This window comes from Halichoeres trimaculatus, unplaced genomic scaffold (genome assembly GCF_033239565.1).
Source record: "Halichoeres trimaculatus isolate MK-OKI-2021-1 unplaced genomic scaffold, fHalTri1.1 fHalTri1_scaffold_5, whole genome shotgun sequence".
NCBI classification, from domain to species: Eukaryota; Metazoa; Chordata; class Actinopteri; order Labriformes; family Labridae; genus Halichoeres; species Halichoeres trimaculatus.
The window spans coordinates 7,271,722-7,291,831 of NW_027437183.1; the positions used below are offsets into that span (position 1 = coordinate 7,271,722).

General features: G+C 40.0%; 1 protein-coding gene across 1 annotated transcript in view; it reads right to left on the bottom strand.

Moving 5' to 3' along the window:
* Positions 1-19,225, bottom strand: part of LOC141790283 (metal transporter CNNM4) — a 58,598-nt gene extending 39,373 nt beyond the window's left edge. The window contains exon 1 of the mRNA XM_074670045.1: positions 17,789-19,225. Within this exon, the coding sequence (XP_074526146.1) occupies positions 17,789-19,196 (1,408 nt within the window). The 5' untranslated portion in view covers positions 19,197-19,225. The remainder of the gene's footprint in view (positions 1-17,788) is intronic.
* Between the last annotated feature and the right edge of the window lie 885 nt (positions 19,226-20,110).

Consider the following 20,110-nt stretch of genomic DNA (forward strand, 5'->3'; position numbering starts at 1 on the left):
TGATATTCTGGAAGTTCAGCAGTAAAGCTCACTGTTTAATTGGAAACAATTTCCAAAAGGTCAAAGCTGTTTGAGGGTTGACAGATTCTTTTATATTCAAAGTTATTCCTCAAAAACCTTTTACTAAAAACTGTCTGACAAACACCAATTCTTTCATGATATCAGTGCAAAGCCTTTTTTTATTTAAACTCTTAAGACCCAGCCTCCACAAATGCGGATATTACATTTCTGCCATCAGACCCATGATACTTCATTTTTTAAAACTTTGACCTACTAGCCACATTAAGGGGCACTGCCTACATCATCTTTTGGTGAAATCACAACATCGCATTCATTTTAGTACAAAAAAACCAACAACATATTTGAGTACAACAACACTACTAACAGACAACTAAAAGAGAACTCATAACACAAATAATCAAACTTCCTGTACAAAGACCAAGTTTAGTTATTAAACTTATAGGGTCTTACTTAACCCAAAAATTGCACACCAAACACCTCTGGTTTAAAGAAGTTAAACAAATTAGTCTTCAAAAACTTAAACTAAGAAATAGAAACCTTTTGGCAGAGCTTTACATGAACTTGAATTAGAATTATTGATGATATTTTTCAATAAATTCACTGCTGCCATCTGACTTTTTGAGAAGGATGTTGGCTCAGTCACACCATTTAAACCTCAAACAGTTTTTTTTATTCTAAACATTACCACTATTACCAACGAAAACTAAACTTTTCAGTAAAAAGGACTCGAATACGTGGCAGCCAACTAATCACCACAACAATCGGATGTGAGCAACATTTCTACGATGTGTATTAATTTCTTAAAGTTTGACCACAGCCCATCTGGAATGACTGGAAAGATGGATTTTTTGACCTATACTGCTGTCAGTCACCAGGGGGAGCAGTTTTTGTGGCAACTTCACTTCGAGCTGATCAAGATTACCTCCATTTTTTTTTTACAGTCTGAGGTCCCAAACAGTGGAGACATGGGATACCACTCAAACAAGAGTCATCAGCAAATCAGCTGTTTGGCATTGGCATTGAAGATTTGGCTTCACAAACTCAGCTCTCCTGCTTTTCCTGCAAATGCATGGCTCTATTTAAAAGAGAAATAAACAGACAACAGTATGAGATTTATTGCAGAAAAGAGAAGCATTTACAACTAAGAGATAATTTGCCAAAGACAAGTTCCCTTAACAACATATATGCTAGTTTAATTTAGGTTTTCTTTCTTCATGTGTCATCCCCTTCTCTAAATTCCTGTTTCTTTGTAAAGGACGTCACGCTACACAAGAAAGGAATAACGTGATTTCATGAGATTGGTGATTTCCCTAAAGATGCGGACATTAGTCACAGAGTCCCACGATAAGAAGCCTTTGTGTACATCCTTCATTAGCTAATCATCCGTCATTTCACACAAGACCACTAAAGAAAGACATCATGTAATGGAAAAGGAACTCTGAGTGTGTGTGTGTGAGTGTGTGTGAATGTGTGTTTGTGTTTGTGTATGACCTCTCCCTGCAGTGCTGAGTCAATATTTCAGAGGAAGAAGGCACCCAGGGGATAGACTTGACCCCAGTTACTGGAGAGTCACTTCAGCGTCTATTGACTCCCCTCAATGCACACACACACACACACACACACACACACACACACACACACACACACACACACACACACACACACACACACACACACACACACACACACACACACACACACACACACACACACACACACACAAAGTACGTGCCCGTCCAAACACAGCCAGCCAAACACGGCGGTCTCATGTGTTCAGTGTCTGACCTCTATCAGCTGAGTCCACAATTAGAGAAACCCACAAAGTCAGTGCGCTCCTCCTGTGCAGCTGCAGCTGCCGATTTCCAGGAGAGATGTGTTTGACTTCAGGCTCATACACACACACATACACACACACACACACACATACACACCCACAAATCCAAACAGCTGTCAATCATATGTCTAAAAACCTGGTGTGACACTTCAAACCCCTGGATTCAAACCCCAAGTGGATCCATGACCTCTGTTGTCTCTGGCCCTGTCGGCCTCATTACAGCACATTTCTCTTCTCATTGTTCTTTTCACTGTTTGTATTCACAGCTGGCTGTAAAACAAATTGCCCTGCAGGGTTAATAATAACACAGTCCACCTTGAGTTTACCTTTATCTGCTTTCAGGTCGGGATCCGAGGTGAGAGTGACTGCTGCTCAGTAAATCTTAGCCTCCCCCTAAAATCATCAGTCTCAGATTTCATCCAGACAAACAAATCTTTGACTGACTCTCGTATTTGCTGAGCAGTGTAGTTCACAATGGGGTGTTCAGAATAAAATTTGACATCTGACTATGCAACGAGTCCAAAGGTAAGAAATCACTTAGTTAAGGTCCAATTTGAGCATCATTTATTGAACACGTCTTGACTCAGGATTGAAGTCTGTGAATTAGCAATGTCTAATTTGTAGAGTGTGGCTACCACTAGCAGAGCTAGCACTGCCAGCTTTTGGTCTTTTTTACAGGTTAAAGTACATTCTAGAATGGTTTTTGCTCAGGTTGAGTAGTAATATACCAGTTTACACTATTTTTTTTAACACATTTTTTTAGTTTAGTTCAGTTTATTTTGGTCACTTCAAACAAGTGTTACGTTAGTGCCCACATCAACCCCAAACAATCCAAAAAATAAAAACGAATATATATATCACAGCCTACATACAACTTAATCTGTTTTCTGTTGACAAAACAAATAGCCAGCTGTTTAGGCCAGGACCAAGCGGCAACCTCCGGTCTAAGAATATGAGACAATGTGGAAGTGCTAAAATCTGCTGTTCCTGGAGTATTCGCTTGAGGCTGGCTCCGGAAAGTACCGGAAGTCACATACACACCAAGCCAAAAAAAGCTGTTTTTAAAGCAGAAATGAACCAATTTACAGCCTGGTTCAAAAAACGTCTCCTGTCTGAGTCACTAATTTTACTAAAGGCACCCACTGTATGGGGGTGGATTTTTTTCTAACGCGGCCGTTCAGAGGATATTTAGATCTTGAGCTCCCCCAATAAGAGGCACAGCTGAGGGTCACATGACGGCTGGCGCCCTATGGCTGGAGGCGAAGCCCTTGCCACTACTAACATGGCCGCTATAGCCGATGTGCTTCATTTTCAGTTTCAGAAACAGGCGGGTGACGGCGAGACTACGTCCATGTTTTATACAGTCTATGGTCAGGACCCATAAGGTTAGCAAGGATCCAAATCCAGCATGTGGACTCTTTCCAGTGTCACTTACAAAGTATGTAGAGTTACACAAAACTGTTCAACCGCCTTTTTAAACTTGGTGAAATGTACAAACTTTCAGCTGTCTGTCATAAATGAATCAGTCATCTGATTGTGGGCACGAAGAGCCCCCAAAGGACCCTAAAAGAATATTGAGTTAAACTTCTAGATGCCTTCTTATTTATTTATGTGTGAATGGCTCATGTTTGTGGCAACCCAATAGCATAGTCCAATAGCATCTGTCTTGACCTCTATGTCGTTGTTTCTTTAAACCAGCAGTGCGACGTGTGTTTACATTTTACAGCCATGCTCAGTCTGTGTTCTGTTTCTTAATCTCACAGTACCACAGCGACCGTAGCTCATATTGTTTTTTTTTTATTAGCTTCCATCTCCTTTTGCTGTTAGAATTCTTTCTTTCTGTTATTTAATATTTGTTAGCAAACTTCTTTTAGACACACTACAGCCACCGTCTGGTGGGAGTTTGGTATAAGATGTGATATTTGCTTTGGCTCTTAAAGTATTTTTACACAGTAACAAATAGGGCTGGGACAGTATGCTTTTCTCCCGATTCAGTTTTTTTCAACAGTTTCTGAGCTGCCGACTTGATTTATATTGCGACTGTTCAATATTTCCAATTTTTGTGATTTTTAATTTGCCTTTTAACACCAGACCAAGTGAAAAAGCCAAGTGATAATGCCTACAGGCTATATCAGGAGCCTTATAGCTATATTTTTCCAAAAAATGCACATCATGTAAGTCAATTTTTAAAGATTTATTCAGGGGATCTAATATCTCAAAATTTTCCAACCCAGCTTAATAATCAAAGACTATAATAACGAACCTAAATTTTAAAAAATTCAAAAACAAAAAACTATTGTTTAACAAAAAAAATCCTGATACTACGATACAGCAATTTTTTCTCACACTCCTAGTAACGAATATTCAACTGTAAGAAATCATGATTCATTCCTAAGTTTTGAAATCACTAGTAAACAGAGCTGCAGCCCTGGTCCCGTGGCAGGATGCTACAGCTTAGAAAGAAAAGATGATTAGACAGATAAAATGATTCATAACTTGATTAACCAACTAATAACTCTGGTGCTGACCTCCGAAGGTAACAATTTTTACTTGTTTTGTCCACTTAACTTTCAGGTCTCTGTTTTAAAGATTTAACTTTGACTTGAAGTTTCTTTTAAGGTCAAATTCAGGAAAAAAAAAATTAAAACAGTCAAACTGTTCTTGTTTGAGCTGCTCGCCACAAGTGAAGTTATCAGTTATCTTATCATAATTGTGTCACAGGGCTGCAGTGAGTACTTGATTCTGATTGGTCATCACACAAAAAGCCACTGTGAAATGTTAACAGCACGACAGCAGATGAAGCAACACAACACTAATGACAGTTTTAGCGCTTCAGTGCTTTGTGTAATCGCACAGATGAGGGGATATTTTGCTCTCCTTGTCTTCTTTACCTTGGTCGTGTTCATTCGTCCTGAGGTAGCACTCAGGACGATTGAACCAGATCCCAGGCTATGACCATCATCACTCTGCATGCTTGCTCACATGCAGAGAACAGAACAAATTTGTAAAACAGGAACTGAGAAAGAAACTGACCTTTGTTACAGACGCTAAACGCTGCTGAGTTTCAAACTGCAGCTTTGCTTTTTTAGGAAACAACAGACAGCAGGGCAACACCTTCCTACACATGAGATTTCACAGATTTTCACAGGGTTTAACTTTGTGTGTATGTCTTGTCAGTTCAGTCTTTAAACATGAAGATTTGTTTGCTAAATCAGTGTGTCAGTGCTCACACACACACACGCACACGCAGATATTCCCGGTGACCTTCCTGACTGTTTCTCTGCCCTCTGGCTCGCCCGTCACCAGCCTTGCAAGCCGGCCTGTTTGTTGACATGAAACACTGGCGACAAAAGGACGAGGGGGAGCACGATGAGTCTGTATGGGAAAGGAATGCCACACGCATACCGCCCACACACAAAACACACCCTGACCGGACACACATCAGCAGCACTGACCATAGCAACAGACTGCAAAACAAGGCAAAAATGCATGACCACAAATATGCACTGAACACTTCTGCACATGCAGGTGTGTTGGTGGACAGGTGAAGCCTTTCTAACTTGTTTTTCCAGCCAAATCTGATGCTCCATACAGTGACTGTGGACAGGTCAACCTCCTGTTCTGCAGAGTTTGAGTCCTCTGGCTTTGAGAGGAGCTCTGTGTTAGCTGCAGTTCACAAATACATTGCAGACTAAACATTGATGAAAATGCAAAATTAACATAGCCTGCAATGCTCCCAGCTTGATTTGCTCACTTTAAATACGTTGTAACATCAGAAGAATCACCCACAACTAAGTCAATGTCCGACCTGGTGCTGTATGAGAATCTCACCCCTGGATGAGCCAACCTTGAGTGCTCATGTTTGAGACATCAAATCACTTCTGCTGAGCAGCTCTTTCTTCCTGCTGACTAATATCATTACGGCACACAGTCTGCAAGTGTCGATGTGACAACCAAACATACACACGGAGGAGAAGCTGGAAGAACTGCAGCTGCTCTGTCAGCACTTAGAGCAACAGCAGCAGGACAGGAAAGGAGAGTAAAGACGGCAGCTGATAAGGAAACTTCTGGTTTACAGATGCTGACTGTTGGAGAACTGATGAGGGATTATGTAGTCCAGATTAGGGATGGGTTCCAAATTAGGTACTTTTATAGGTACCAACCAAAGTCTGTCTGATTCACTAAAAATCAAAAGGCGCCATGTTAAGGTACCTAAACGCATCCCTGTGACTGTGAGAGAGTGGAAAAGTAGGCGATTTTCCAAGCTGGACATGAACACAGCATTGTAAGGTTAAATGTTGAAAAACGAATGAGGGATGCACCGATCCGATCCTGGTATCAGCGCTGATCCAGCCCCTCAAAGCTGGATCCAGTATCTTGGGAAAAGATCTGTCCAAACTTGACACTAAGGCTAAACTATGATTGAGTTTACAAGGTATAAATTCCTTCAATTAAATAGTCATTTCTGTAAATTGTGAAACTTTCTTTAACCAAACATGCTGTTAAACATGTAAACACAGTTTAAATAAATATTAACTTCAGTAATTCCATATTTACACATTTTTGTCTTTTGCTCAAAACATTACCAGCCTTATCCCACAGTAGAGTATGCAGTTTATTATTTAACACTGGTATCTGATCAGGATCGATATCGGTCAACACACAAAACTCAGGTATCGCTATCAGTATCAGGACCAGAAAAGCAGGATTGGTGCATCCCTAGAATGAATACTTATAATTGAAAAACATTGAGATTTTATCATTAAAATAATAATATTCATTAACAAATAAACACAGAAAAGTACCAAAAATTGGTACCATTGATTACCGACACCTATTGCCAGGTACTGGGTAGAGGTAGACTGATATATCGGCCGAATGATATATCGGGCCGATATTTGGACATTTGTCTCTATCGGCCATCGGCCGTATTTTCTTTTAAAAAGCTGATTTTTGATCCGTTGTATAAAATGATGCTATTTTTGATCAGGCACAAAAAAGATGAGCACCTCAAACTTGTGGAACCACTTGGATACATTAGATACTTTTGTTCAAATTATATTAATAAGTTTAAATTTCTTTTTTGACATTTTAAGAAGAGTGTGAATATTTACTACTGCTTGTTACATTGTGTGTTTACTCAGACAAAATATTTCATTGTTTTGAAAGCTGAATAAGTGTTCAGAGGACTGGACACGACTTGTTGTAATAGATTTCTTTTAGTTGCTCAGAAATTGCTGCGTTTCACAAAAATGTGATAAATATATATTTATTTAACAATCGGCCTGAATATCAAATTGGAAAAATCGGTTATGCATATCGGCATCGGCTGCCCAAATTTGGAAAGCATCGGCACCGGCCCCCAAAAAACCCATATCGGTCGACCTCTAGTACCGGGCCATATCAGTACCATATCATTTCCAATGTGAAAGGTATCTATCCCTAGACCAGAGCCACTAAAGAATAAAGTACAGATACATGAATGCTAGTCTCTTAATGCACGGTCATTTATAAAAATTGTGAAACAGCTCCTGGCAAATTTTGTCCTAAGGTCTATTTTATTACAGCCCCAGTTTATTGATCATGTTACTGAAATGAACCATGTTCTATCTGGTAATGTCTCATTAGGGATGGTAATCATTAAACCAATTCCAGTTGAGCATCGTTAACAGTTCCATCCAAGAATCGATATCATTAATCTTTTTGCTTATCAAATCCCTTATCAATTCCATTCAATTGACAGGGTTCAGAAGCGTCAGAATTGTGGTTTAATTGTAATTACACCTACTGCACAACCTTAAGTGAGTGGAAACACCAGCAACTTGCAGAAGCAGTTATCTATACTGGGATATATGTTTGTCATTGTTGCCACTGAAAATCAGACCATTTGCCCACATGCAAAATTTGCTGGAATCAATAAGGGAATCGTTAAAGACTTGGATGGATTAGCAGGATCGTTAAGAGCATTGGTATTGATAAAATCTTATCAATTCCCATCCCTACGTCTCATTAAACTACATTTGGACTGAGCATAGGCTTCTTGTAAAAAGCTCAAACATGTTCATTCTGCAGAAACTCAACAACTCTCACAGCTGACAACTTTACAAGAATGGATGTATCATGATGAGAGCTCAAAAACACATCAGAGGACACAAGACTTAATTAAAATGATGAAATTGTGGATAAAATTGTCCAGAATTCAGGATAAAGCATATTTGGGTCTAAGAATGTTATCTGCAGAAAAAAAGCAATCCTGATAAAATCCAGATCCTGATCCTGCCATGAAAACATCCTGACATATTTTCCTCACATCGCCTCCTTATGGTGAACATTTTTCTCGGTCAGAAGCAGAGTTTGCTGATGTTTACGCAGCATGTAACACTGCAGAAAACTCACCACTGGTTATCTGGTATCAAAAGACACCTGAGGAACAGGTGAGGTTTGATTTTATCAGTCTGTGATGATGGAACAAGGATGTTTGAGCGCACTTACAGACTGACTTTTACAGAAATCACTATCAGAAATAGTTAACAAATACAGCATTCAGATGTCACTTTAGCAGTTCATAAATGTGTAAGAGCTGCTAGATATTGGTGTTTTTCACAAAATCAAATGTGGACCTCTTAGAAAGGTTTGGACACATCTGGCTAATCTGTAAGGTCTCAAGCAGGTGGTCCAGGTTTGACCCACTCATGCTCTCTCCCCTGTCTTGCTCTTCAAATTAAGCTCCAAAATAACTTATAATAAAACATATGTAAGTCTTGGATTTGGATTCTTTATCTATCTTTACTTCAGCTCCAGGTTGATTGTAAAAGTGATATATTCAGTTATTAATAAGAGCTCCAGCTTTAAAGGAAGCGTAGGCGATGGTTTCAGATGGTATCAGTTTGTCCTTTTTTGTCTGATTTGCTTCAACACATCTTCATCTTTTTTTTCAAGAACCCAAAAATAAATCTGCAACCTGTGAGGAAAAAACAGCTTTAAGCCTAAAAATAGAAACAGAGAAAGTAAGATGATGATTTTCTCAGCTGACACTGAACCAGCTCAGGTGATAATGAAATATCTGTTAGTGTCGTCAAACAGTGAGAGTGTTTTTAGAAACAGTCTCATAATTACAACGATGCATACATCCTAGTAACAACTTAACTTCTCTTACAGTCACAGAAAACTGGAAATACAAAAACAGAGGATTACAAATTGCAGGGAACAAGTGGATAATTGGAGGCAAAGATAAAGAGTGTGTGTAAAGAGGGAGACACACCCACTATTCATAAAGAGGAGTGGAGATTCAGGTCTGCCGTGTGATCGCACCTATCAGGCTGAGGTTGGGTAATCTTCAGCTTCATGTTGTAAATCTCCGCTCTGTTGTTCTTAAAAAGGAGGAGATATGTTTCACATTCCCTCTCAAACAGCCCGCCTTGCAGTTTGTTTGGGGTCAAAGGTCAAGATTAGGTTTAAGTTCTGTGTTTGAGAGCAGGGAGTGTCACAATCTCAGAGTGAGCAGGAGTGTGTTTACTGAGTGTGTGGCGGGGTACAAAGGTCACTGAGGTCTCTGTCAGAACACATGACAGAGTCATGACCAGCTCTGCTGCTGCTGGGGTTTCAAGTCTCTCTTCAGGTCCTGTCTGATGGGTGGAGTCTGGAGTCTGTGTTGGTGCATCTGGTACCTGTTTTCCACTTTAAGTGGACCAGGTGCCAGTTCAGAGTTGGTTCACGTGAAATTTATGTGAAAATAGGATCTTGTTTTTTTGGGTCTACTCCTTTAAATGTCTAAATAGTAGGGGTGCACCAATCACAAATTTCTGGCCGATCCTCGATCTCTGAAAAGCCTCACCTGCCGATAGCGATTTTTATTTTTCATTTTTTATAATTGATAGCATATACCTTCAATACTCCAATCCTTTTTTATTGTAAATCATTGAACAATACCTGTGAAACAATAAAAACTTCATTTTTTAACTTAAATAATCAATGTCCTGAGTTTTAGGTCTCAGAGCAACAAGCAACAAAAGCCTTCCTGGCGGTATATAAGATCATTTTCATATGTAAGGATGGGTCAATCACCGATCCCTGATCCCTTTTCACCGATCCCCAAAAATTAAGGAAATCGGCACAACCGATCAGCCAGGCAATCGATCGGTGCATGTCTACTAAATAGTTCGGACTGTAACGAAGTGCCTGATTTTTTTCACTTGTACCTCAACGCTAACCTTGCAGAGCAGACGGACCTGCCTGATTCAGTTTCTGAACTCCTGCAGATCCATCTTGCCAGGCTCCAATGACCAACAATTTCACTCGGCTAAATTCTGACAGGCCCAATCAGGGAAGAGAGGCGGGAGCTGTGGGAGCAGACGCGACGTCAGCAGACTTTCGTACTTGTCAGCGTTCCTTTGATTCTTAAGTTAAATTTATAGAAACGGAAGCTGACGTCGAACGCCTTTTTCACAGCTGTTTCTCGTGATTCAGTAGTTGTTCATCTATTGTTTCTTAGAAGCATTGGCTCACATAAGCTACGTCATACCATGGCTTGATGCGGATTGGTCTGTGGTGAGTGTGTTAATCAGAACGGTCGCCCAATCACCAGCTGCAGATTTTTTTTAAGTCCCGCCTCTGGAAACAAATCGGAAGAGCTGCTACCCAGATGGACTAGTGAAATATTTCCATGGCGGATATATGAAACTGTTCATCTGGCATGTCTGGTTATAAAAAAGTAACTCTTGGGTGAATCCACAGTGTGAGCAAGGCACCATTTATTACAGTCTCACTCAAACTGATCAGCAAGAGTTTAGAGATACTTAACATTTGAAAACACTTTGATTTAATCTTTTTATTTAGGCTGATTCTAGCCACAACAAAGTTTTGGATGGTGTCATTTTGGCCACAATAATCCTGCCTCCAGCCCATAGTGAAAGTGTTTTTTTCTTTTTAGCCAAGCAATGCATTTGCACAGCTCTGGAACCAGTTTATCCGGCTCGTGGCCAGTTCTTTGGTGGTCAAAACACAAACTAGCACAGGAACTGGTTTGAGTGCACCTGTAAGCCTATCTAGAGCGCATAATGAGATTTTCACATGAAAGAATTTGAGAAGTCACCATATTTCCAGAACAGAAGCAAAACACAACTTGACAAACATATCAATCTACAGTCGTTTCTATTATGGTGAGTCTCAGTTTCACTGTAAATAGTCACAAAAACTAAGATTTACTTCAACAATATGTGCCCCAAACAAAATAGAGTTTCTTACAATCTACTTGCAACTAAAGGGTCCAAAAGGTTCTGTAAGGTCTCTGTTTATGCTGGATATATGGCCCCCTATCCACAAAGCTGAACCTGTAACTGTAAGCCATGTTTTTTAACAACAGTGCCTTCTTTTTGTACAAACACAAAACCTTAACTTGTCTGCTCACTTGCACCTTTGACTGGTTTTATCAAACACTTACGTGATATGTGTTGTTCTTTGAGAACTGTTTGCTCTTTCCTCAATAAATATGACTTTTCCTTAGCCAGGAAGATGGTAAACTCTGAAATCAAAGTATTCAAATGTGCACTTTTCTAAAATAAAAACATTTCTGGGTCAACAGTTCTGTGTACATCAGGCTGTTTGGGTTCACAGCCACCCAACAGTCAAACAGTCATTACAGAGCAGCACACAAAACAAGGATCCTAAAGGCCGGGTGGGCTGAACAGATAAGTGATAAAGAGCAGACATTAGAGACGCTCCTGACGACCAAAAACAAAACACGAGCTGCTTCATTTCCTGAGTGGTCTGAAAGTCTTTCACCTGCTGAACAACACACACGAAAACCACCGTAGTCAAATTCTAATTCATGCTTGACTGAATTAAACTTAATAGCATTGAGTTACATCATAAATACATCTGTAGATAATTTTCTTCACTAGCACATAAATTAGGTCGTAACAATGATGTCAGAAAAAGTTAAGAAAGCTTTTCAAAGTTCCTTTGAATTTAGAGTAAATGCAGAGCTCAACTGTGTCAGTTTAATCTGATTTGTATAGCCCTGTTGGCTATGGCTGCCTTCTGCAGCAACTCTCTCTTCTTTGTCCGTTGCTTGTAATTTTTTTTGTCTCTTTTTTGTTATCTTTGTATCCGGAGTGGATCATTACTTTGTATGACTCATTTGTTGGTCATGGACCCCAAACTTTTTGTTTTTTCAGCAATATTTTTACTACTTTTTCTCCTGTGTTTATCTGGAGATCCTACATGTAACCATGGCTGCATTGTTTACATGTGAACTCAGCTGTTAGCAGCCTGTAGCATGTCAATGCTAACTGGTGTAAGGCCTGATGTCTTCCCACAAGGTAAGGAGAAGGAGGTGAGGACGATGTGCTGGTTCTCAGGTGAGAGATAAGAAGTGGAAGGAACTTTTGGAAGCTGAAGAGAAGTGGAAGTGGAGCTGAAGGGCAAAAGCTCGCTTGATATTGATTTTCAGTATGAATACGGACCGTGAAAGTCCTTCTGACTTTTTGGGTTATAAAAGCAGGAGGTGTCAGAAAAGTTACCACTGGAACTTTTTGCACATTCTTACTTCTGTTTTCTTGATTGCTGCTGTGACTTCAATTTCGTTGTTCTTGTTACAATGACAATAAAGTTCTATTCTATTCTATTTATGACCTTTACGACAAACTTGTATTTTCTTATGACACTGGCATGAAGTATTTACAACCGACTCATTTTTCTTGGTGTTATGAACAAGCAGCAACCTCTAGTCTAAAACTATGAAGCATATGTAAAAGTGTGAAAAACTGCAATTTTTCCAGCATCCACTAGAAGCCGAGTGCAAAAACACAAATGCGATTTTAGTAGCTTGAACTAACGTTTTTACAGCCTGGTTCGAAAAACAGCTTCGGTCTGCGTAGCTAATTTCTTTGGCGGCTCAAATGGTAAGTTGTGTTTGTTTATTTATTAGTCTATTTTTATTCTCTTTGTTATAAACTTCTAAGTTTAGCCCAGTTTTACCTCTTCAGCTCATCCTGACTCTAACAAAGCTAGGTCGAGTTCAGAGTTTCCAATATGACCTACGATGATAGGCTTCAAAACTCTGTATTAGAAACAAATGGATGACATCACAAACACTGCTTCCATATATTACACATTTATGTGTTACTATGGTATCAAACCATTAATTCCCATTTTCACTTTTCCAGTTCAAAACTTAAGTCACTACACCTCTTGATCCTAATTTCTTCTTTTTTTTCTTTTGTTTAAGTTGTACAAAAACATACACCCCTGGCAACTTCTGTGAATATACAACTACAGAGAATATTATGTGTGTTGTCACTCCTCACTGCCACACCTCTGTGTTTGGATCTGCACCTTCTTTATTAGCAATGTCAACAAAGAAGAGGAGGAGAGTAAAACCAGACGATACAAAGTCCCCTGCTCTTCACTGTGTTTTTTACTTCATCTTATGCAGGTATCATTTAAATTTGGTCTACACACAACAAACAAAATGTTTGTCAGAATTTAAAAGATACCCTTCTCGTGATTTTTTTTCCGTTTCTTTGATGTCTGTAGTCACTTTTTCCCATCCCAACAGTCAGCATGTCATTAAATTTTCATCTCATCTAATAAGGTCACTGCTTAGTCCATCTTAAAGGTCACACACACATAGAGTGAGGGATAAAATGTCAGAGTATACAGAAGGTGCCCCATGAGTAAACAGCTCAAGTCTTTGGAGGAGATTTGATTATGGAGCGTACGTCCTAAAGGAACCTGTGTACACACACTCCCGCTGCTGGATGCCATCGCTGTGGAAACAGATGCCGAGCAGCGAGGGAGAGGAACTTGAGCTGTAAGCGGGGAGTCGGCTCAAAGAGGAGGCAGGGGGCTGGAAGTAAATGAAGCCTGTGGGTGAGCACGTCAGCGGGTCACAGCGTGGGGGCTGACGTGGATAAAAAGTCTGTTCTGCAACTTTGTTTCAACAGAAAATACTAGCTGGTGTGTTTTTTACTGCCTGCACGTGTAACAACGAATCAGTCAAATTGTGTTGGTAAGATTGTTTATGTGCCCAGCCGGTACCTGGCAATTGGCATAGGTACTCAACTGTACCAATTTTCAATACTTTTATGTGTTTATGTGATAATAAATATCAATTTGTTTAATAATCAAATATCAAAGATTTTCAATTTAACATACTTGTTTCTCAATACATAAACTTGTAATGCTGTGTTCATGCATGGAAAACTGCCTACTCTTCCGCTCCCTCATAGTCACAAGGATGGGTTAAGGTAACGAAACATGGCACTGTTTGATTTTGGCCCATTTAAAGATGGATAACATGACAGCTTCCTAAAAGGGAAGCCAAAAACCTTCAAAGTTTGCCTTCCTACCTAAAAATTTCTACCAACTCGCTACAGTGACGCCTTCTCCAAACCTGAAATCATAAACCCCAGATGAAGCATGGTTCAACCTTCATACTTCATTCTTATCCTGATTAATGTCTGAGTTTTAATTCTTTTTTTTACAAGTTTAGTTTCAGGAGGATGCAACATTAAGGGTAAGAAATCTCAGTCTTTGTTCATTAATTTCCCATATCTCAGTCTTCGTACTTCCATACGTCATTTAGGTTGGAACGGATGTTAAGCAACGCACATCTTAGCTACGCTGAGACACTTCAGTGTTAACCATGACTTCATAACAGCCTGTGACTCATAACTGTACAGGATTTCCTCAGTGCAAGAAGGACCACTCAAATATTGATGGGAATTTTTCCTTAACCAGAAAACTTGAAACTAATGAGACAAACACCAGAAACTGATGGGTCTAGATTTGATAGGGAATGCATACCAGGACAACAGTAATGTATGATATAAAAACTAAAAACAAACTTAGCTTATCTATGGACTCATATAAGCTACAACTCACAACAGTCAAGTCTGAATTTCCTGAATTTCAACAAATACTTTTTTTCTGGCATTTAAGTCCAAAAAAGGTCCAAATTCTGACTTTTCTCTACAAACATTTGCCTTGATTGCAGAATTTGACTATTTTTCCTTAGCTCCATCACCGAGGTCAGAATTCTTATCTAAAATCTGATTATGTTTTTGTTTATTGTGCCGCCTTAAGATAAAAGAAGCTATTATTCATGGAATTCTAACCTGACATCTTAAAGAGGGGGTTTCATGCTTTATCATATTTTAAACATGGACATCATCAACCTAAACATCCAATTTTAAATGTTTTATGTTGCAGAAATCTCTGAATCTGTAGAATGAGATTATAACGAGATCTTCACAAGACTTGCTGAAATGATGAGGTCATAACAAAAGGATCTCCCAACTGGTTTATGATACACTGGAGGGGCAAACCTCAAACACCAAGTTCTGTCCACAGCTCTGCTTGGCCTCCAACGATCTGGCCAATCAGAGGAAAGGAGGCTTGTGGGGAGTGAAGTCTTAAAGAGACAGTAGCCAAAACAAACTTTTTTAGACAGGGGCTGACATAAGGGGTGTCTAAAACACCAGTGCAAGAAAAATAAAGGATTTGTAAAGCTGTTTATTATGTAAAGCTACTACGTGGGTACGATAAGGACAGAGGAAAGCTGAAAAAAGGCACAACACCCCCTCTTTAATCGAACATTTCTCATCTAATGTTTTTGGTGTTTTTTGGTCTTAAAGCAACAACAAGCAGCAGTCAAGTCTTTCAACGCTGCAGTGAACCTCAAACTCCTCTCCTCTTACTCTCTAACTGAGTGCTTTCTCATAACTACTTACAGTAAATCTTCCTGCCAAGCCGAGAGCCAATGCAGTGTGTGTCGCAGTGTGTGTGTAGGTGCTGCTGCTTGTTGCCAAACCCTCCCACCTCACCAGCCAAGCCTACTTAGATGAGCTGCAGGGCCGCTTCTTTGCCAAATGTCACACAACACCAACACCACAGCGACAGCAGCAGCAGCTCCAAACCAAAGCTACAGCAGCTGATCTGAGACCTGTGCAGGATGTGAGTCAACACACTTCAGGGTCAGACAACATCTGACATAAACACGAAGCTGAGTCTGCTGAAAAACTTCTGACAAAGTTCAACTACACTACTACACCTTATAGTCAGATACTGAAGGATCACCTGCTTCTCACAGGGCTCAGATATAAACAGCAAGTGCAAACATGAGTGAGTGTGTGTGTAAAAGTGTGTCTCTACTGTCTGTGACCTTGAGACGAGATGCCTGAGAGAGGAAAAATATATCCCTGCAGGGGATGGCGTCAGTGTGTGTGCATCCTCCTGAGAGAGACTAAGAAAGAGAGAGAGTGTGCACTTGTGTGAGTGTATTTTTTGTCGTACGTGTCTGCATGAGTGTTTTTTAATCTTTGAGGATGTATTTTTGTTGTAATTGTGCATGTGAATAGAAAGAGGAAAAGAAGAACAGCATGAGAGAGAAGTGAAAGTGGGAAGTGTTTGGATCTCATAAATCCTACTGAGCATATCTCAAAAAGCAAACTCAATTCTTTCTCTTCTTTAATGTTGTTTAAACTCTTCTTTTCTTTTTATGGTCCTACTAAAAATGTCTCTAGGCTTTACTGATAAATAATAAAGATGATGACTGGAGTCAGCATGACTTCTGCATGAGAGGAAAACAACTCCAGACAAACACTAACTTGAAATCTATAAGGAAAACATTATAAATCATATTTTACTGTGAGATCTCATAGGCTTCTTGGGGTCTGTACAGAGTTTTATCCTTCTCTTACACCTGAGGATTTGTAACGCTCTTCGAAACATACTGCCTCAGTTAAAAAGACACTACAGCTTGTGTTTTTCACTTTGCCATTTTTTTTTGGTCTGACACTCAAGAGAGCAGCATCTGCTGAGTAGCACCAGAATATACTCATGTGTGGATAGAATACAGCTTCTTTTATCAGCCAGAAAGAAATGTTTTAGAAACATTTTGAGGGTTTTCTTTGCTGTGTTGCAGGTGTAATAGATCTAAATATCAATGTTTCTAACAAAACACTTACTTGTATCACTCTGCCCTCTACACACTGAGGTCAAAGGTCGTGTTCTGCAATTAGCTCAGTGTTAAACCTCAGGTTTATTACTGTGGTATTAAAGTGCACCCTATCAAATCACTGCTTATTATGATGAAGGAAGAGACTGGTACTGTGTCAACCAAAGCTCTGATAATGAGGAGATTAAATTATGAATCAGCGATATAGTAATTTACAGACAGCTAATTTGACGACAGATCATTTGTTTAGGTCAATATTTAATAAAAATGTCAACAATTAGCAGGCTCATGTGTATTTAAACATGATGGTTTCATACATTTATTTTGAATCTATGAAATTAAGTTTTGTGTTTTTATTTCACAGCCATTTAATTTAATGACTCACCTGTGTAAATATCATTTAAAGACCTTGATTCATCATTGTTTTTGAGTTTCAAACTGGAATCAGAACCAAATAGGCTTTGACTTTAAGACTTCTTTCAATTTTTTAGTATTTTGTTAACAACAATATTTACGTTTACCATTTATCTGTCATTTACAGTGTATGCACTTCCTGTTTCATGCAATCTGTATTTTGTTACTCTGTACTTGTGACATGTGTAATGACAACAAAGTTAAACTAATGTAATCAACAACATCAACTGGTGAATTTGCAGATTAATCACTGATGATGCAGTTAAAGCTTCAGCACACACAGTCAGAAACCTAAAGCTCTGATAGGCCTTTGATTAAGTTTCACCAGTTTCATCACTTTTAACCACAGCGTGTGCCTTTGTTTTACACTAATCTGTTTGTGCTGTAAGTCTTAATGAAAGAGATAAAGATGGGGTATCTTCTCACTCCTTTTCAGATGTGTTACAAACCAACAGTGTCTTCATGTTTTATGTTTATGGTTATGATCATTATGTGTTCCCATTTGACCTAGGAACAACACACGTAAAAGTTTGAAGTTGTATAAAACTTTTTCCACAAACCTTTCTTGAACTCTTCCAGCATGGAGTCCAGCTTGGTGTCATGGAACACAAAGTGAACCGGATGGTTGTAGAACTTAGTGATGGTCTTCAGGGTGGTGCAGTCGTCCGGGTCCACAAAGGCCAGGTCCTTAACGTAGAGGATGTCCACGATGTTGGACCTCTCGTCCTCGTACACAGGTATCCTGGTGTATCCGCTCTCCATGATCTCTGACATGGTGTTGAAGTCCAGCACGGCGTCGCTGTGGATCATAAAGCAGTTGCTGATCGGGGTCATGACATCCTCCACTGTTTTGGTCCTGAGCTCCAGTGCGCCCTGGATCATGTTCAGCTCCTCCTTCACCAGGTCGTTGTAGGGCTCGGTGACTTTCAACATCTCCACCAGCTTCTCTCGGTTGTACACGGTGCCGATCTCCTGACCCAGCACGCAGTCCAAGATCTTACTGATGGGCCACGAAAGTGGGAAAGTTAATAACATGAACAACTTTGTGACAAGGATGGTGTTCGCTCCAACTGCCAGGCCGTGTCTGGAGCACAGAGCCTGCGGCACGATCTCCCCAAAAATAACGATACCCACTGTGGAGGCGACCACGGCGCCCAGTCCGGACCCGATCAGGTCGTCCAGGAGGATGGTGAGGGTCGTGTTGACCAGAACGTTACCGAGAAGCAGCGAGCACAGCAGGTAGTTTCCTTTCCTCCGGATGGGCTCGATCTTCCGCGCGTACTTCTTCTCCTTCTCGGTGCCACAGCTCTGCACGATGCGGAGCTCCATGGGGTCCAGCGCCATCAGACCCAGGTTGAGCCCGCTGAACATCCCGGACAGCACGAGCATGAAGGAGACGATGATCACCTGTAGCCATAACGGCAGCAGAGACTTCTTCTGCTCAACCACTCGAAGTCTGCCGTCCTTGTCGTCCAGCAGGTACCACTCCCTGTCATGCTGGTCCTGGATGCACAAACCGAACACCTTGACCACCTCGCTCTTACGAAGTTGTTTGATGATGAGGTTGACCACCCCGGAGGTGTTCTGGTTCCGTACATCCATGAGCCCTTTCACTACAATATCTTTCGAGAGGTCAGGACAAGTCCTATTATAGGGGAGTACGATCGCACCGGAATCATCATCCTCTTGATCACTGGCGTAAAGTTCAGTGAAGGCGATCATCTTCGAGGTGTTCGGAGCCAAGTGAAGCCCGTAGAACCTGAAGAAGGTGTCGCTGCCCTCGGTCACCTGAACAACTCCTTTATCTGAGGTCGCTGCCGGCGTCTCGCTCCTCTCCAGCCTGAAGCCGAGAATCCGAGGAAGGATTCTCGGTTCTGAAGCCGCCGCCTCAGCTTCTTTTCCCACAAAAACACAAGAAAAGAGGAAAAAAGTTATCGTGAACCTCCTTCCATTCGAGTCTATCGCCATGTTTGTTTCGCTCACTGCGAACAGGGGAACTGACGTCACACACTAGTTTCCACGAGTCCAACCCTCTCATTTGCATACATCAAAACTACAGCCAACCAGCAGCTTAAACGTCACTCATAGAACTAGACCGAGCCCCCCTACATGTCAATATTTAAGGTCGACCGGTGTACTTAATTTTAAGGGGGACCAAATGACAGGAGCTGCCACCAGTAACTTTTAGTTTGACTTTGTACTTTTAAAGTTTTAAAATGTTATATTAAACAAAGTTCTGTTAACTAGGTTATTAAACAGGAAATGTTTTGATCATCTGAATGTTTTCAGACTATATTTACAACAGCAGAAACCTCTGAACACTGAATTCGCAGGCAAAACAATAGTTATTAATAGATGGCATTTTAAAAAAATTATATTTCTCTGGAGGGACAATGTATAAAAAAATATTTCAAAGCTGCATCCATGTGAATATCCCAGTTATCCATATTTTCCATCTGTATTCACCCCAGGTCAGTGGAGTCTATAGAAATAGAAAGTGTTATAAATTAAATTAAAATTAAATAAATCAAAATATCAATACAGAATCCTGATAACATGAAAAAAGAAACACAATCAGCTACAATTATTTCCAAATTGATTTTTTTTTTAAAAATAAAAATGAAAATAAAAAATAAAAAAGGGGGACAAAAGTGGGGTAAAAATAATCTAAAGTGCATTTTAGTGAGGTAGAGTTGTACCACACTAACCTAGCCTCCAGTTGTCTGGTCCAAAATTCCTGAAGCTTGTATCATACAAGTGAAATGGCACATATTAAATTTAAAACAATTTAAATTGTGTTTCCTTACCTGTCTATTGAGTTTTAAATTTTCATAAACAAATATTTAAAAAGATGTCATATCCTTACTTTATTCTGCACATTT